This window comes from Pseudophryne corroboree, chromosome 8 (genome assembly GCF_028390025.1).
Source record: "Pseudophryne corroboree isolate aPseCor3 chromosome 8, aPseCor3.hap2, whole genome shotgun sequence".
In the NCBI taxonomy this organism is placed as follows: domain Eukaryota; kingdom Metazoa; phylum Chordata; class Amphibia; order Anura; family Myobatrachidae; genus Pseudophryne; species Pseudophryne corroboree.
Genome location: NC_086451.1, coordinates 437,451,294 through 437,467,725, shown reverse-complemented (window position 1 = coordinate 437,467,725; position 16,432 = coordinate 437,451,294). Strand labels below are relative to the sequence as shown.

Here is a 16,432-nt window from a genome sequence, read left to right as displayed (position 1 = left end):
AGAGGTGAAATGACATATAAGGTCTCTGGTTAAGAGTGACATTACCTGCATAATCTGAGCTGTTCAAACAGGAGTGTCCTGCAGGTGCGTGGAGGGTTAAGCAGATGGCTCCACCGCCTACCTTACACCTAAGAGGGAATTCTTTGACTATCCCAGGTGAGACAAACGAAAGGAGAAAAAGGTGGGTTAAATACACACAGCCCTATGTAAGGTCTGCACTATAATGTGTGACCGACACGATTCAAATAAACTTTCTGGAGCAGCGGAGACCTGAACCAGTAGCGCTGCGCTGTGGGACAGGAGTCTTAGCCCTAGGCTATAAGAACTCACCTTAAAGTTGTTGTTTTTTTTTTTTTTTTTTTTTGGATTCAAACCTCTGTTCAGATACCCGCTACTAGCGTACTGAGCTACAGCGCTATTTGTCTGATGCCTTACACATATTCCCAAATTACAAATAGCATTAGTAACTAGTGACACCAAGGAATAATAAAGGGAAGGCAACACCCCGCCCTGCGTTGAGGGTTGAAGAGATGGCTGCCCCGCACAATCCCCACCTAACAGGTATTTCTCTGACTTGCTTAGCCCTATGTAATGTCTGCAGTATAACCTGCAGTGACAGAGTAGGAGCTTTAAAGTAGGTTTGTGTTGGGATCACAACCCTGGTCCCTGTGTTCAGATGTCCCCGCTACTATCTGATGCCATACACATTCCCCAAATTACAAGTGACATAAAGGAATAATAAAGGGAAGGAGAACCCGGATGGTCACCCCAAATGGCGGTTAGCCAGTGATAAAAGCTGGGGAGAAATGTTATGTGGCAAGGCGGTGTTAACTCTTATAACTGAACATCCAATATACATGGGACCTTATCTATTTGTCTCTGAGTATGCAAGATTAGCCCACTAGGCTATAGGAGACACTGCAAATATGAAGCCAGGTCTGTACCTGGATGTGGCAGAGGTTTCCCCTGCAGGGAGGAAATGGCCGCCAGAGTGAAACTCCTCTGGGCTATGAGATAAAATCAATATAATGGATAACTGGATTAGTGCTGAGCCACTCTGACTGCATAGTGTATATTACACTCTCACCAGCACCACCTGTCTGCGCTGCCGCACAGCATAAAACATGTTCCCCGCATTAATCAATGAACTCAGATAAATGGCCACTACACTATAACAGTGGCCGGGGAGCGGAGAGCGCTGAGCCCGCTGTACAGAGCGGGAGTTAGCTCCGCCCCCCGGTTATGGCGCCTTATTTAAAAAATAAGAATTTACTTACCGATAATTCTATTTCTCGTAGTCCGTAGTGGATGCTGGGGACTCCGTCAGGACCATGGGGAATAGCGGGCTCCGCAGGAGACAGGGCACATCTAAAAAAGCTTTTTAGGTCACATGGTGTGTACTGGCTCCTCCCCCTATGACCCTCCTCCAAGCCTCAGTTAGGTACTGTGCCCGGACGAGCGTACACAATAAGGAAGGATCTTGAATCCCGGGTAAGACTCATACCAGCCACACCCATCACACCGTACAACTTGTGATCTGAACCCAGTTAACAGTATGATAACAAAACGAAGTAGCCTCTGAAAAGATGGCTCACAACAATAGTAATAACCCGATTTTTGTAACAATAACTATGTACAAGCATTGCAGACAATCCGCACTTGGGATGGGCGCCCAGCATCCACTACGGACTACGAGAAATAGAATTATCGGTAAGTAAATTCTTATTTTCTCTAACGTCCTAGTGGATGCTGGGGACTCCGTCAGGACCATGGGGATTATACCAAAGCTCCCAAACGGGCGGGAGAGTGCGGATGACTCTGCAGCACCGAATGAGAGAACTCCAGGTCCTCCTTAGCCAGAGTATCAAATTTGTAAATTTTTACAAACGTGTTCTCCCCTGACCACGTAGCTGCTCGGCAAAGTTGTAATGCCGAGACTCCTCGGGCAGCCGCCCAGGATGAGCCCACCTTCCTTGTGGAATGGGCATCTACATATTTCGGCTGTGGCAGGCCTGCCACAGAATGTGCAAGCTGAATTGTACTACAAATCCAGCGTGCAATAGACTGCTTAGAAGCAGGAGCACCCAGCTTGTTGGGTGCATACAATATAAACAGCAAGTCAGACTTTCTGACTCCAGCCGTCCTAACTATATATATATATATATATATATATATATTTTTAGGGCCCTGACAACGTCTAGCAACTTGGAGTCCTCCAAGTCCCCAGTAGCCGCAGGCACCACAACAGGTTGTTTCAGGTGAAAACGCTGACACCCCTTTAGGAAGAAACTGGAGACGAGTCCCAGTTCTGCCCTGTTCAAATGGAAAATTTTAATATGGGCTTTTGTAAGACAAAGCCGCCCATTCTGACAATCGCCTGGCCGAGGCCAGGGCTAACACATGGTCACTTCCCATGTGAGATATTGGTCAACAGCATGGTCACTTTCCATGTGAGATATTTCAAATCCACAGATTTGAGCTGTTCAAACCAATGATTTTAAGAAATCCCAACACTATGTTGAAACCTCACGGTGCCCCTAGAGGCACAAAAAAGCTGTATATGCAATACACCCTTTACAATCTGGACTTCAGGAACTGAAGTCAATTCTTTCTGGAAGAAAATCTACAGGGCCGAAATTTAAATGTTAATGAACCCCAATTTGAGGCCCAAAACACTCCTGTTTTCAGGAAGTGTAGAAATCGACCTAGTTGAATTTCCGTCGTGGAGCCTTCCCGGCCTCACCCACGCAACATATTTTCACCACATGTGGTGATGACGTTGTGCGGTCACCTCCTTCCTGGCTTTGACCAGGGTAGGTATGACCTCTTATGGAATGCCTTTTCCCTTCAGGATCCGGCATTCAACCGCCATGCCGTCAAACGCAGCCGCGGTAAGTCTTGGAATAGACATGGTACTTGCTGAAGCAAGTCCCTTCTTAGCTCCCCAGGCCCTTAGTTCTCTGTGAGCATTTCTTGAAGTTCCGGGTACCAAGTTCCTCTTGGCCAATCCGGAGCCACTAGTATAGTTCATACTCCTCTATGTCTTATAATTCTCAATACCTTGGTTATGAGAAACAGAGGAGGGAACACATACACTGACTGGTACACCCACGGTGTTACCAGAACATCCACAGCTATCGCCTGAAGGTCTCATGACCTGGCGGAATACCTGTCCCGTTTTTTGTTCGGGCGGGACGCCATCATGTCCACCTTTGGTCTTTGCCAACGGTCCACAATCATGTTGAAAAACTTCCCTATGAAGTTTCCACTCTCCCGGGTGGAGGTCATGCCTGCTGAGGAAGTCTGCTTCCCAGTCGTCCCCTCCCGGAAAGAACACTGCTGACAGTGCTATCACATGATTTTCCGCCTAGCGAAAAATCCTTGCAGTTTTGTCACTGCCCTCCTGCTTCTTGTGCCGCCCTTTCTGTTTACGTGGGCGACTGCCGTGATGTTATCCCACTGGATCAATACCGGCTGACCTTGAAGCAGAGGTCTAGCTAAGTTTAGAACATTATAAATTTGCTCTAAGCTTATTTATGCGGAGAGAATTCTCCAGACTTAATCACACTTCCCTGGAAATTTTTTCCCTGTGTGACTGTTCCCCAGCCTCTCAGGCTGGCCTCCGTGGTCACCGGCATCCAATCCTGAATGCCGAATTTGCGGCCCTCTAGAAGATCAGCACTCTGTAATCACCACAGGAGAGACACCCTTGTCCTTGGATATAGGGTTATCCGCTGATGCATCTGAGGATGCGATCCGGACCATTTGTCCAGCAGATCCCACTGAAGAGTTCTTGCGGGAAATCTGCCGAATGGAATTGCTTCGTAATAAGCCACCATTTTTACCAGGACTCTTGTGCAATGATGCACTGACACTTTTCCTGGTTTTAGGAGGATTCCGATTAGCTCGGATAACTCCCTGGCTTTCTCCACTGGGAGAAACACGTTTTTCTGGACTGTGTCCAGAATCATCCCTAGGAACAGTAGACGTGTCGTCGGAAAACGCTGCGATTTTGGAATATTTAGAATCCACTCGTGCTGTCGTAGAACTACTTAAGATAGTGCTACTCCGACCTCCAACTGTTCTCTGGACCTTGCCCTTATCAGGAAAGCGTCCATGTTTCCTTTTAAGAAAAATCATCATTCCGGCCATTACCTTGGTAAAGACCCGGGGCGCCGTGGACAACCCAAACGGCAGCGTCTGAACTGATAGTGACAGTTCTGTACCAGGAACCTGAAGTACCCTTGGTGAGAAGGGCAAATTTGGACCTGTAGGTAAGCGTCCCTGATATCCAGTGACACCATATCGTCCCCTTCTTCCTGGTTTGCTATCACTGCTCTGAGTGACTCCATCTTGATTTGAACGCTTGTATGTAAGTGTTCAAATATTTCAGATCTCACCGAGCCGTCTGGCTTCGGTACCACAATATAGTGTGGAATACTACCCCCTTTCATGTTGTAAGAGGGGTACTTTGATTATCACCTGCTGGGAATACAGCCTGTGAATTGTGTGAGGGGAAGATGTCTCGAATTTCCAATGTACACCTGGGATACTACATGTAGGATCCCGGAGCTCCCTTGCGAGTGAGCCCCCTGCGTACTGAAACTCTTGAGATGACCCCCTACCGCACCTGAGTCCGCTTGTACGGCCCCAGCGTTATGCTGCGGACTTGGCAGAAGCTGTGAGGGGCTTCTGTTCCTGGGAATGGGCTGCTTGCTGCAGTCTTCTTCCCTTTCCTCTACCCCTGGGCAGATATGACTGGCCTTTGCCCGCCTGCCCGTATGGGGACGAAAGGACTGAGACTGAAAAGACTGTGTCCTTTTTTGCCGATATGTGATTCGGGGTAACAAAAGGTGGATTTTTCAGCTGTTGCCATGGCCACCAGGTCCGATGGACCGCCCCTTTATACGGCAATACTTCCACATGCCGTCTGGAATCTGCCTCACCTGACCACTGTCGTGTCTTCGTCTGGCAGATATGTACATCACATTTACTCTTGATGCCAGAATGTAAATATCCCTCTGCGCATCACGCATATATAGAAATGCATCCTTAAAATGCTCTATAGTCAATAAAATCTTGTCCCTGTCAAGGGTATCAAAATTTTCAGTCAGGAAATCCGACCAAGCCCCCTCAGCGCTGCACATCCAGGCTGAGGCGATTGCTGGTCGTAGTATAACACCAGTATGTGTGTATATACTGTCATGAAATTTTTCAGCTTCCTATCAGCTGGCTTCTTGAGGGCGGCCGTATCTAGAGACGGTAACGCCCTGTTTTTATAAGCGTGTGAGCGCCTTATCCACCCTAAGGTGTGTTTCCCAACTCGCCCTTACTTCTGGCGGGAAAGGGTATACCGCCCATAACTTTCTATCGGAGGAACCCCACGTATCATCACACACTTCATTTAATTTATCTGATTCAGGCAAAACTACAAGTAGTTTATTCACACCCTACAAAATACCCTTATTTGTGGTACTTGTAGTATCAGAAATATGTAACAGCTCCTTCATTGCCCTTAACATGTAACTCGTGGCCCTAAAGGAAAATTACGTATGTTTCTTCACCGTCGACACTGGGGTCAGTGTCCATGTCTGTGTCTGTCGACCGACTGAGGTAAATGGGCGTTTTTACAAGCCCCTGACGGTGTCTGAGACGCCTGGACCGGTACTAATTTGTCCGCCGGCCATCTCATGTCGTCAACCGTCTTGCAGCGTGTTGACATTATCACGTAATTCCATAAGTAGACCATCCATTCCGGTGTCGACTCCCTAGAGAGTGACATCAACATTACAGGCAATTTGCTCCGCCTCCTCACCAACATTTTCCTCATACATGTCGACACACACGTACCGACATACAGCACACACACAGGGAATGCTCTGATAGAGGACAGGACCCACTAGCCCTTTGGGGAGACAGAGGGAGAGTTTGTCAGCACACACCAAAAGCGCTATAATGTATATAACAACCCTAGAAGGTGTTGTTTCTATATATGCGCTCTTAATATATAATTATATCGCCAATTTATGCCCCCCTTCTCTTTTAACCCTGTTTCTGTAGTGCAGTGCAGGGGAGAGTGGGAGCCTTCCTCACCAGCGGAGCTGATCAGGAAAATGGCGCCGTGTGCTGAGGAGAATAAGCTCCGCCCCCTTTTCGGCGGGCTTTTCCTCCCGGTTTTTTAATAACTGGCCTGGGTTAAAATACATACATATAGCCTTAATGGCTATATGTGATGTATTTATTTGCCAAATAGGTATTTATATTGCTGCCCAGGGCGCCCCCAGCAGCGCCCTGCACCCTCCGTGACCGTGTCAGTGAGCCGTGTGACAACAATGGCGCACAGCTGCAGTGCTGTGCGCTACCTCTCTGAAGACTGTGAAGTCTTCTGCCGCCTGTTTCCGGACCTCCGTTCCGCCGTCTTTCTTCAGCGTCTGTAAGGGGGATCGGCGGCGCGGCTCCGGGACGAACCCCAGGCTGACCTGTGTTCCGACTCCCTCTGGAGCTCAGTGTCCAGTAGCCTAAAACTTCAATCCTCCTGCACGCAGGTGAGTTGCAAGTCTCTCCCCTAAGTCCCTCGTTGCAGTGATCCTGTCGCCAGCAGGAATCACTGATTAGAAACCTAAAAAAAAACTTCACTAAACAGCTCCTTAAGAGAGCCATCCAGTTTGCACCCTTCTCGGACGGGCACAAAAACCTAACTGAGGCTTGGAGGAGGGTCATAGGGGGAGGAGCCAGTACACACCATGTGACCTAAAAAGCTTTTTTAGATGTGCCCTGTCTCCTGCGGAGCCCGCTATTCCCCATGGTCCTGACGGAGTCCCCAGCATCCACTAGGACGTTAGAGAAACTACATTTACCGAAGTGGGAAGCGCCCTGTACCCTCCGCTGGACCTGCGAGTCACCGCCGGGGAGCGGGGAGTGTTGAGTCCGCTATACAGAGCTAGTAGAGCCCTGTATCTGCGAGCCGCCGCCGGGGAGTGTTGCGCTGTACAGAGCGCGAGTCGCCGCCGGGGAGCAGGGAGCGCTGAGCCCGCTGTACAGAGCAGGACTTAGCTCCGCCCCCTCCGTACAAGGCGCCTTAATTTAAAAATTGGTTTGCGCTCCAGCAGGATCCCTGTGCCGGCTCTGTGAGTCGCGCTGAGCGGGGATCCATGCGGGGGGTGTGGGAAGCTGGGGGAGCGGAGGGGGGGGGCCCGCACCAATTTACAGACAATGCCCCATTATGATCATTCAGAATGACACACACTCCGTTGTCAGTCAGGGTTGCAGGGGATCTGTATATCACATACTCGGCCTCCCCCATTCATCATGTCTGTTTCTCCATAAGGAGGAACAGGTAAGGATACAATGAAGCACTCAGTACATTACAGCCCCAGAGAGCCCTTCTGGAGTGGGTTGTACAACAATAAACAGTGCTCTAAAAACATAAATCCACCACAAATAAAGTACAGCTCACTCACCACTGCTGCTGTTCTTGGTGGATCGGCCCCGACACGCGCCGCACGCAGCGGTGTCCGGCCGCATATACTTACTGCTGCCCAGCTGCTGGAATCTTCTGCTGGATGGAGTGGTCCCGACACGCGCCGCACGCAGCGGTGTCCGCCAACTCAGGAGAGCTCAGTGTCTCCCTCAGCCGGGGCCCATCCCGAGCCGCACGCAGCTGCGATGGGACCCCGCCGGCAGCTCCCGCGGTGCAGACTGGTAGTGGCAGAGCTGCCAGTCCGTGCGTGTGTGTGAAGAAAAATAAAATAATAAAGAAAAAAGAAAAAATTTCTTCAGCTAAACCCAAGTGAACCAGCTCACCTCGGGCACTAACTAAGACTGGCTTGGAGGGGAGATAGTAGGGGAGGAGCTAGCCACAGTGTGAGAATTTTTAAAGTGCCAGCTCCCAATTACTGCCTACTATTTCCCCCATTGTAACTACGCTCCAGTGGCCCCTAGTGGATGAAGGAGAAATGAACATTTTCAGCAAAAGACGCAGAGTCACTCAGGACTTGGTGCGCCGAGAGGGGCTGTTTGGCGCGCTGGAGTCACAGGCTATGAGGACACACCTGTACATCACCTGCACAGCATCTCCAACTGGAATTCACTACAGTGCTGCTCTGCCTACACCGGGCCGTACGGTAACAGCCATGTGACACAGGCCACGTCTACTCACCCTTGTCAGCAGCTGGTTCTGGTATCTCAGTGTGGTGATGGCGTCAGGGTGCTTTGTTGAATGGGGGGACTGTCTCCGAGGGCCCTTAATGTACAGAGAGGACAGATTAATAAGTGTGGAGAAAAGACACATGTCACATCAGTGAGACACACATATATAGAATGCCAGCTGTGACCAGTGCCATTTCGTGCAGCGGGCCAGCCGTGCAGTCGCACGGGGCGCCCACCGCGGCACTTTTTGATGCTCCGGGTTCTCCCCCTCCCTGTCATTATTACTCCACTCGGGGGGCGGAGTTTTCAGGAATGATGCATTTGCGTCATGACGTCACGATGCAACATGACATTTCACGAAACTTCGCCCCCCGAGCGGAGAACTATGACAGGCAGGCGGGGAAGAAGGGGGAACAATTGGCGGGCTGGCAGGATTGGCGGGCTGGCAAGCATTACACACCCCTGGCTTGTCATTACACGCCCCTGGCCTGTCATTACCCACCCCTGGCAACTAACATTACGCACCCCTGGCAACTACTAGCATTACCCCGGAGCCCTGACAACTAGCATTACCTCTGGCAACAAACATTACACGCCCCTGGCCTGTCATTACACACCCCTGGCATTACCCACCCTTAACAACTAGCATTACGCACCCCTGGCAACTATTAGCATTACCCCGGAGCCCTGGCAACTAGCATTACCTCTGGCAACAAGTATTACACAACCCTGGCCTGTCATTACACTCCCCTGGCAACTAGCATTACGTACCTCTGGCAAGTACTAGCATTACCCCTGAGCCCTGACAACTACTAGCATTACACACCCCTGGCAACAAGCATACCCTCCAACATTTTACACATAAAAATCAGTACATATTCAAAAAGGGGGCATGACCACGGGCAAAGGGGGCGTGGCCACACCCCTTTTCTTATACTTTCAATGGAGGTTTAGAGAGTCAAAAATCGGTACAGACCATAAAAAAAGGTCCTGTACCTGCCAAAAAAGGTACATTTGGAGGGTATGGCAACAAGCATTACACACCCCATGCCTATCATTACCTACCTCTGTCATTACCCACCCCTGGTAACTAGCATTATGGACCCCTGGCAACGACTAGCATTACTCCAGAGACCTGACAACTACTAGCATTACCCACCCCTGGCAACAAGCATTACCCACCCCTGGCAATGAGCATGACACCCATCCCAGAGCATAAAACCCTTGGCAACGAGCATGGATCCCAGAGCATGAAACCCCTGGCAACGAGCATGACACCCGTCCCAGAGCATTAAACCCGTGGCAACAAGCATGGATCCCAGAGCATGAAACCCCTGGCAACGAGCATGACACCAAGCACGTGAAACCCTTGATAACAAGCAGGAAATTTTAAAAGTATTTAGAAGCTTTACTGTAGGGCATAATGTATCATGGGCATTGCGGTGTGTGGCATAATCTGGTTCAAAGGGCATTACTGTGTGGGGCTTAATATAGTGGAATTGTTTTTCTCCCTGTGGTGGCCGAGGTCTGTTGGTGCAGGGTCAAAAACTGGGGTGTAAGGAAGTCTTTTCCTGCAAGGCCACGGACATTTTTAGCTAGACCATGGCCATTTAAGTGAGGCTACGCCCCCTCACCGCGAAAGTGCGTGCATTCAGCACGCACAAATTTGTGTTTTCTATATCTATGGGGGGGGGGGGCGCGCATTTTTAAATCTTGCACTGGGAGCCAAATTGGCTAGAAACATCCTTGGCTGTGACATAACTTTTGTGATACTGGGCCGAGACCAAAGTGTAATGACATTTGTTCTGGGCCCCTGGTATTATAAAGGGACAATAGTTTGGTAGCAAATTCCATATTTATGCAGCTGTACTTTCTTCCTGTGACATATTCATCATTAATTGCGGCATTCCTTGGCATATTACTGAAGCTGAATATTGGGTCACCAGGTAAAGTTATGTTCTGGAACTCCATCTTTTGCTGCTAAATCCAGTCTCACAATACGTTGCTAGTATATATAGGTTGCAAGCAACACTACAGATTAAATTTACTAAAGCTTCTAAAAATGAAATGTGGTGATGTTGCCAATAGCAACCACTCAGATTCTCTCTATCATTTCTCTGTTGCATCCTAGAAAATGACAGAATCTGATTGGTTTCTATGAGCAACATCACCACTTTTCATTTTAGAAGCTTTAGTAAATTAACCGCTAGGAATGTTGAACTTGAACAAGGTGTAAAACATTTCCCTTTCCTAGAAGACAGACGAAGGGATAAGGGGCCTAGTTATGGTCACATTGTATGGGGGCTGGCACCTTTTCTGGAGAGGAAACCAGGTCACTCAGGAACCTGTTGACTTCCTGGATCTGCACCAAAAGCGCGGAGCCGAGATGCGGAAGCGGCGGAGCCTTGTCCTAATGATAGAAAAGGGAGATCAATTTCATATAAAGGCAGTATAAGACATGATAGATGTGGGGAGAACAGTCATCTTCAGTCATTGCCCATTGCGGGAAGAGCATCTTCCTCTTTCTCACAAGAAAACATAGTGGGGGGATCTGTACTAAAGCCTTGGAGAGAGATAAATTTGGAAAATGACAGGAGCTGATTGGTTGGTGGTTTGTCTCTCCACTTGATCACTCCCAAAGGCTTAGTACATCTGATCCTTTGAGAGGAAACCTATAGGGCGGTATTCAAATGATATATCACTCCCAATCTCCTTTCTAAAGTGGTCCCCGTTATCGCGCATGTCGCGCCCATAGTAATCTGGTTTAGCTGTGTAGAAAGGGCTGGGCGCCCTCGCTACCCCAGCGGTAGCGAGCTGACATGATTATATCACACCCAGAGGCGGATTGGCCATAGGGCTTATATGGAAGATTCCCGGTGGGCTGACGCACCCGCGGGGGGCCGGTTTTGTTTGAGGACATGTGGTCCTATTTATAGACATAATGAATAAGATGCAAAATAATTTGCATATATGAAAATTACTTTGCCACTTAGCCTGTGATTGCAGATGATCTAGTGCACAGGTTCTCAAACTCGGTCCTCAGGACCCCACACAGTGCATGTTTTGCATGTCTCCTCACAGAAGCGCAAGTAAAATAATTAGCTCCACCTGTGGACCTTTTAAAACATGTCAGTGAGTAATTAATACACCTGTGCACCTGCTGGGTTACCTGCAAAACATGCACTGTGTGGGGTCCTGAGGACCGAGTTTGAGAACCTGTGATCTAGTGTATGCTCTGTCTGCCTGCTTGGCTGACATATAAGATTGAGTGAATAGTGATTGGGATACGGTTGTTGTAATAAGCAAGAAAATATATCTTTCTAAAGAATGATATAGTTTCCTAAATTCTAAAGTTGTATCATATAATGTGCTCATAATATGTAATTGTATTTCCTTTTTAACTTCCCCCTTGATGCTAGACATCCCCACTATCTGGAAAGTCTTGGGGGGAGGGTGCTGCTGCCATGGCCCATGGGTAGACCTTACACCTCTGGTGCTGCCCATGTGGGGCCACTAGTACAAATTTTTCCAGGGCCGCTTTTTGTTCCCAATCCGCCCCTGATCACACCCATCAGCAGAAACAGATCGGGTGTAAAAGGGGGTGAAAAGAATTGAATACCGCCCATAGGGGGAGCTTTACAGCATAAGGAACGTATGATTAAGTGGCACATTTATCATCCTTCTAAAGAGTGGAGAAGTTGCCCATAGCAACTAACCAGTGTCTAGCTAGTATCTACCAAATATAGTACATGCTATAAAACGATAGGTAGAAGCGGATTGGTTGGTTGCTACGGGCAACATCGCCACTCTTTAGAAGGCTTGATACATCTCCCCTCTAAGTGTAACAGCAACATACAAGTCGAATGTGCCGTACCAATGTGCACTGCCATCCCCTCTGCTGTTCCGCTTCTTGCAACCGTTCTCTGTACCATTCCCGGGCTCTGTCCACCAGCTGCACGCCATCTAGCAGAGCATCTCGCTCCTGTTCCAGTTCTTTCATGCGACGTAACTGTGGGAGAAAGTGACAGCTGTCACGGTAGGTCACTGCGTTACGGTGCAGCAAAGAGGGGAAGGGCAGACTCTCCTAGGACAGAGGTGCTGTCACATGGATGGGAAAGGCAGATTATACAGTGTACATGTCACTACACATAAAACTAATATATATATATATATAAGTTGTTTGGGTCCGGCACTCAATAAAAGATCCAATTACCCCGGTGTCCTGATCCAAAAGCAGTGTGCACTGCTGGTATACGATTCTAAATGGAACGGCACTCAGAGGCTTTTTTTATGCAAAAAACGTGTATTAAAAGTTCAATAATACATCAATGCAGTATATCAACGTTTCGGTGCCGACACGCACCGTCGTCAGGATATGATGTATAGTATAAGCATAGAAAGACATACTTATACTATACATCATATCCTGACGACGGTGCGTGTCGGCACCGAAACGTTGATATACTGCATTGATGTATTATTGAACTTTTAATACACGTTTTTTGCATAAAAAAAGCCTCTGAGTGCCGTTCCATTTAGAATCGTGTATACACACACACACACACACACACACACACACACACACACACACACACACACACACACACACACACAAACAAGTTGTTCTTCCGTTCAATGCCAGCAATGACTAAGCACTGCTCTTTTAATTTCATCCCCTGACAATACACTAGTATAGACCGTTTTACGTTTTGAAACAAATCAGAGTTGGTGAATGCATTTCAGCACGGCAGTGTGGTGGTTAGCATCACTGCCTCACAGCCCTGAAGTCATGAGTTCAATTCCTGACTGTGCGGAGTCTATGGGTGAGATTCAAATGATATATCACGCCCAATTTCCTTTCTAAAATGATCTCCGTTATAGCACATATTGTGCCCATAGTAATCAGGTTTAGCTGTGTAAAGGGTTGGGTGCCTCACTACTCTGGGGGTAGCGAGCTGAAATAATGATACGACGTCCCTGAGGGCAGAAACAGAACGGGTGTGGAAAGGGGTGAAAAGAATTGAATCCCACCCTATATGTTCTCCATACGTTTGCACTCCTCTCTTCTAGGTGCTACTATTTCCAGCTACACACCAATAACATACATAGGTTAATTGGCCAATTCTAGGGTGTATGTGTGTCCATGTGCTAAGGAATACAGGCCCAGATTTATTAAGCCTTTGAGAGTGAAAAATTGCTCGGTGTAAAAGCACCAACCAATCAGCTCCTGTCATTTTTCAAACACACGTCTGTAAAGTGACAGGAGCTGGTTGGTACTTTATCACCGTGCGATTTATCCCTCTCCGAGGCTTGATAAATCTGGGCCATAGACTGTAAGCTGCGGAATATTTGTGCTGGTAATAGGTAACTGGTAATAGGTAAATGTGCTTTCCCCCTCATTAGCCTATATAGCCAATGGTAAAGTACAGTACAATAATGGGGGGCAAAGCACATATGGTAACCACAGAGAACAGGATAAAGTGCGTACACACAGACGGTAAATGCTGAGTCTCCCATAATTCAAGATCAGAAACCGTAAAATAATCAGAAAAAATAAATAAAAAAACATTGTACTGAATGTTTACTGTAGGTCATAAACTTCACACGTCAGATGCATACGCACTCCACTCAAGCACACTTATCTTAGTAAATAAAGACACAACAACCGTAATTGGCGTGAAAGGGGTCAGCTCTTTATTTTGACTGAGAGGGAGGCCTATTAATACTAAAACTAGAATGCAGACTTCCCTCTCTAACTAAGGTGGCGGGGAGAAGAACGGTTAAGCATGATAAAGAACTTAATAAGGGTAATCCAAAATGATATGACGAAATAGAGCAATAAACATGTGTGTGTGAGGGGGCCTTCTGCCCCAGATGTTCCGGGATTGGCCTCCTGCCTCCATCCCGAGCAATAAAAACATATGTGTGAGGGGGCCTTCTGCCCCAGATGTTCCGGGATTGGCCTCCTGCCTCCATCCCAGACATCGAAAATCCAAAAATCCAAGGCCAGTGGTCGACCTTCTGCCACTACCCCTGCCCACCAACAGTTTTAGGGACGGAGGTACGCTCCGCCCCTACGGGGGAAAAAATAGGGCCACCGGCCCCGATATCCACACATGTTTATGATCTATCATATGTGCCCACCAGGTACGGTGGTGCCCATCAATTAATAATAAGACTATAAAATTACCTAAAAGTTCACCTGAACTTACTAACGATAAACTTCTTAAGTTAAACTAAAATAACCGTTCAGAAACCGGCCACCAAAAGCCGACACAAACAACTCCAGGGGAGCAACAAAAAAACAACTCTCCAGGGCGGGCGGGTGGGTCACGGTAAAACCAGGAAAGAGACAGGCTGTCCTAGGTCTGAAGACTATATATATATATATATATATATATATATATATATATATATATATATATATATATATATATATATATATATATATATGTCAGACCAGCCCCTATACAGAATCCAGCCAATCACAATCCAGGCAGTTTCCCTTACGTTCCTCCCACAAAAAACTGTAACCCCTTCCATGCCAGAGTGATGCATTAAGAGGCGTGCCGCATGCCCAGCCGGTGAGTTTATGCTGTCTCGGCCACATTCATGACCTACGCAGTCTTTCTTTTAGAAAAACCCTCTAACATGAAGACGTGACAGACTTATCTGTAGCAATGGAAGAAATGCTGCTGAGAGAGAAAAATCCCGGCTCAGTGAAGTGAGGTAATGGCTGTAAAATTCTATATCTATATCTTTATTTATTTATTTATTTATTATTTATTAGCAGTTTCTTATATAGCGCAGCATATTCCGTTACACTTTACAATTAGAACAACAGTTATAGAGCAAAACTGGGCGTTGACAGACAGACATAGAGGTAGGAAGGCCCTGCTCGCAAGCTTACAATCTATAGGGAAATAGGCATTGAGACACAAGAATAGGTGCTGTCTATTGCATAATGGTCCATGGTCAGATTGCTAGGTTCTTAATGGGTTGTATGATATGATCACCCCGCAATGTTGGCAAAGGGTCAGGAGGGTGTGAGAGTAAAGAAAGACAAAATATGTGATGTTATGTGTACTGTACAGAGAGGATGTAATTAGATATAGGGAAGCACTGAAGGTTATGTGGGTGGGTCTGGGATTTGATAGGCTTGTCTGAAGAGGTGAGTTTTCAGGGAGCGTTTGAAGGTTTGGAGACTAGAGGTGAGTCTTTTATATTTTTATATTTTATATATATAGGCTACCACTGTTTCTCACCTCTAGAGGGGGAATACAAGTGTGGCATACTGGAATGTTAGGAGACAAGAGATATTAGAAAGTTCCAAAAGCCATTTAATTCTTATCAGTGAGTGGGGGAGTTTTATGTCCCCAAAACCAGTTCTGGCAGACCCTGCCACATCTAGGGGGTTAGGACAGGAAGTGCAGGGGGATTTTAGCAAAAGGAACAAAGCACAGGACAGTTGAGGGTGAGCTGAGGACTGAGATGGAGGGCACAGGCTAGTGTCCAGGAGAAACGCAGTCTGGGGACTGTGGAACAAGCATCTATAACTCCACAGTCCCTGGCATTATGGAACAGCATGTAGGTGCTGCTAGGAAGAGCAAGAGATATCCAGATTTGCAGTGTGAGAGAAGTTACAGCATGAACAATCAGTGGAAGAAATAAAGGGGATCTTCCCCTTCAGGGGTACCCCAGAAGCAGGACGGGAGGTGTGAGTCTGCAGGAGAGGACGAGTTGGGTGAGTGGTAGGAAACCACGTTTGGCGGAAGGCCCCCAGTAACGTGTCCATGAGAGATCCCGTTTAGATAGAGCCCCTAGCGAATGGGGGAGAGCACACTGAAATGAATCTCAGTTTGCGGAAGCCGCACTACTGATTCCCAGAGACTGCGCTGGTATGTACTGTACTGTAATGCTGCCACATCACTGTAAATGCTGTTATTGCCAGTGAAGCAAATGAAAGGAGATGTAACCTGATGTAACCCATATGAATATTGTGCTGTTGAGAAGAAAAAGAAGTTAAATGTTACTGTCGTGATAACCATGTCTGAACTGTGAATAAACTGCTTGCTTATGTGATGAGACGGCCTGGTGTGCAATGCTTTTAAAATGACTGATGGACCGGCCGCTGCTCGGCTATCACACAAGTGGCCACTAGATGGCACCCAATAGAGCAATTCAAGTGTTGCTCCATTCGGGCACGCACAGCCGCCGGCGCTGGCATTACCGTTATGATCTGACATTTTGACGGGCTGGTAACTAGTCTATATATAAATAATCT

At 47.5% G+C, this 16,432-nt stretch overlaps 1 protein-coding gene and 1 pseudogene across 1 annotated transcript in view; both read right to left on the bottom strand.

The window, feature by feature from the left end:
* The window catches only part of LOC134949479 (suppressor APC domain-containing protein 2-like), a 43,481-nt gene that overhangs the window by 12,136 nt on the left and 14,913 nt on the right, over positions 1 to 16,432 (bottom strand). Inside the window, exons 3-5 of the mRNA XM_063938073.1 lie at positions 12,023 to 12,157; positions 10,460 to 10,558; positions 8,159 to 8,242 (exon numbers count right to left, since the gene is read on the bottom strand). Of these exons, the coding sequence (XP_063794143.1) occupies positions 8,159 to 8,242; positions 10,460 to 10,558; positions 12,023 to 12,148 (309 nt within the window). The 5' untranslated portion in view covers positions 12,149 to 12,157. The remainder of the gene's footprint in view (positions 1 to 8,158; positions 8,243 to 10,459; positions 10,559 to 12,022; positions 12,158 to 16,432) is intronic.
* On the bottom strand, positions 7,230 to 7,354 carry LOC134953841 (U8 small nucleolar RNA; annotated as a pseudogene).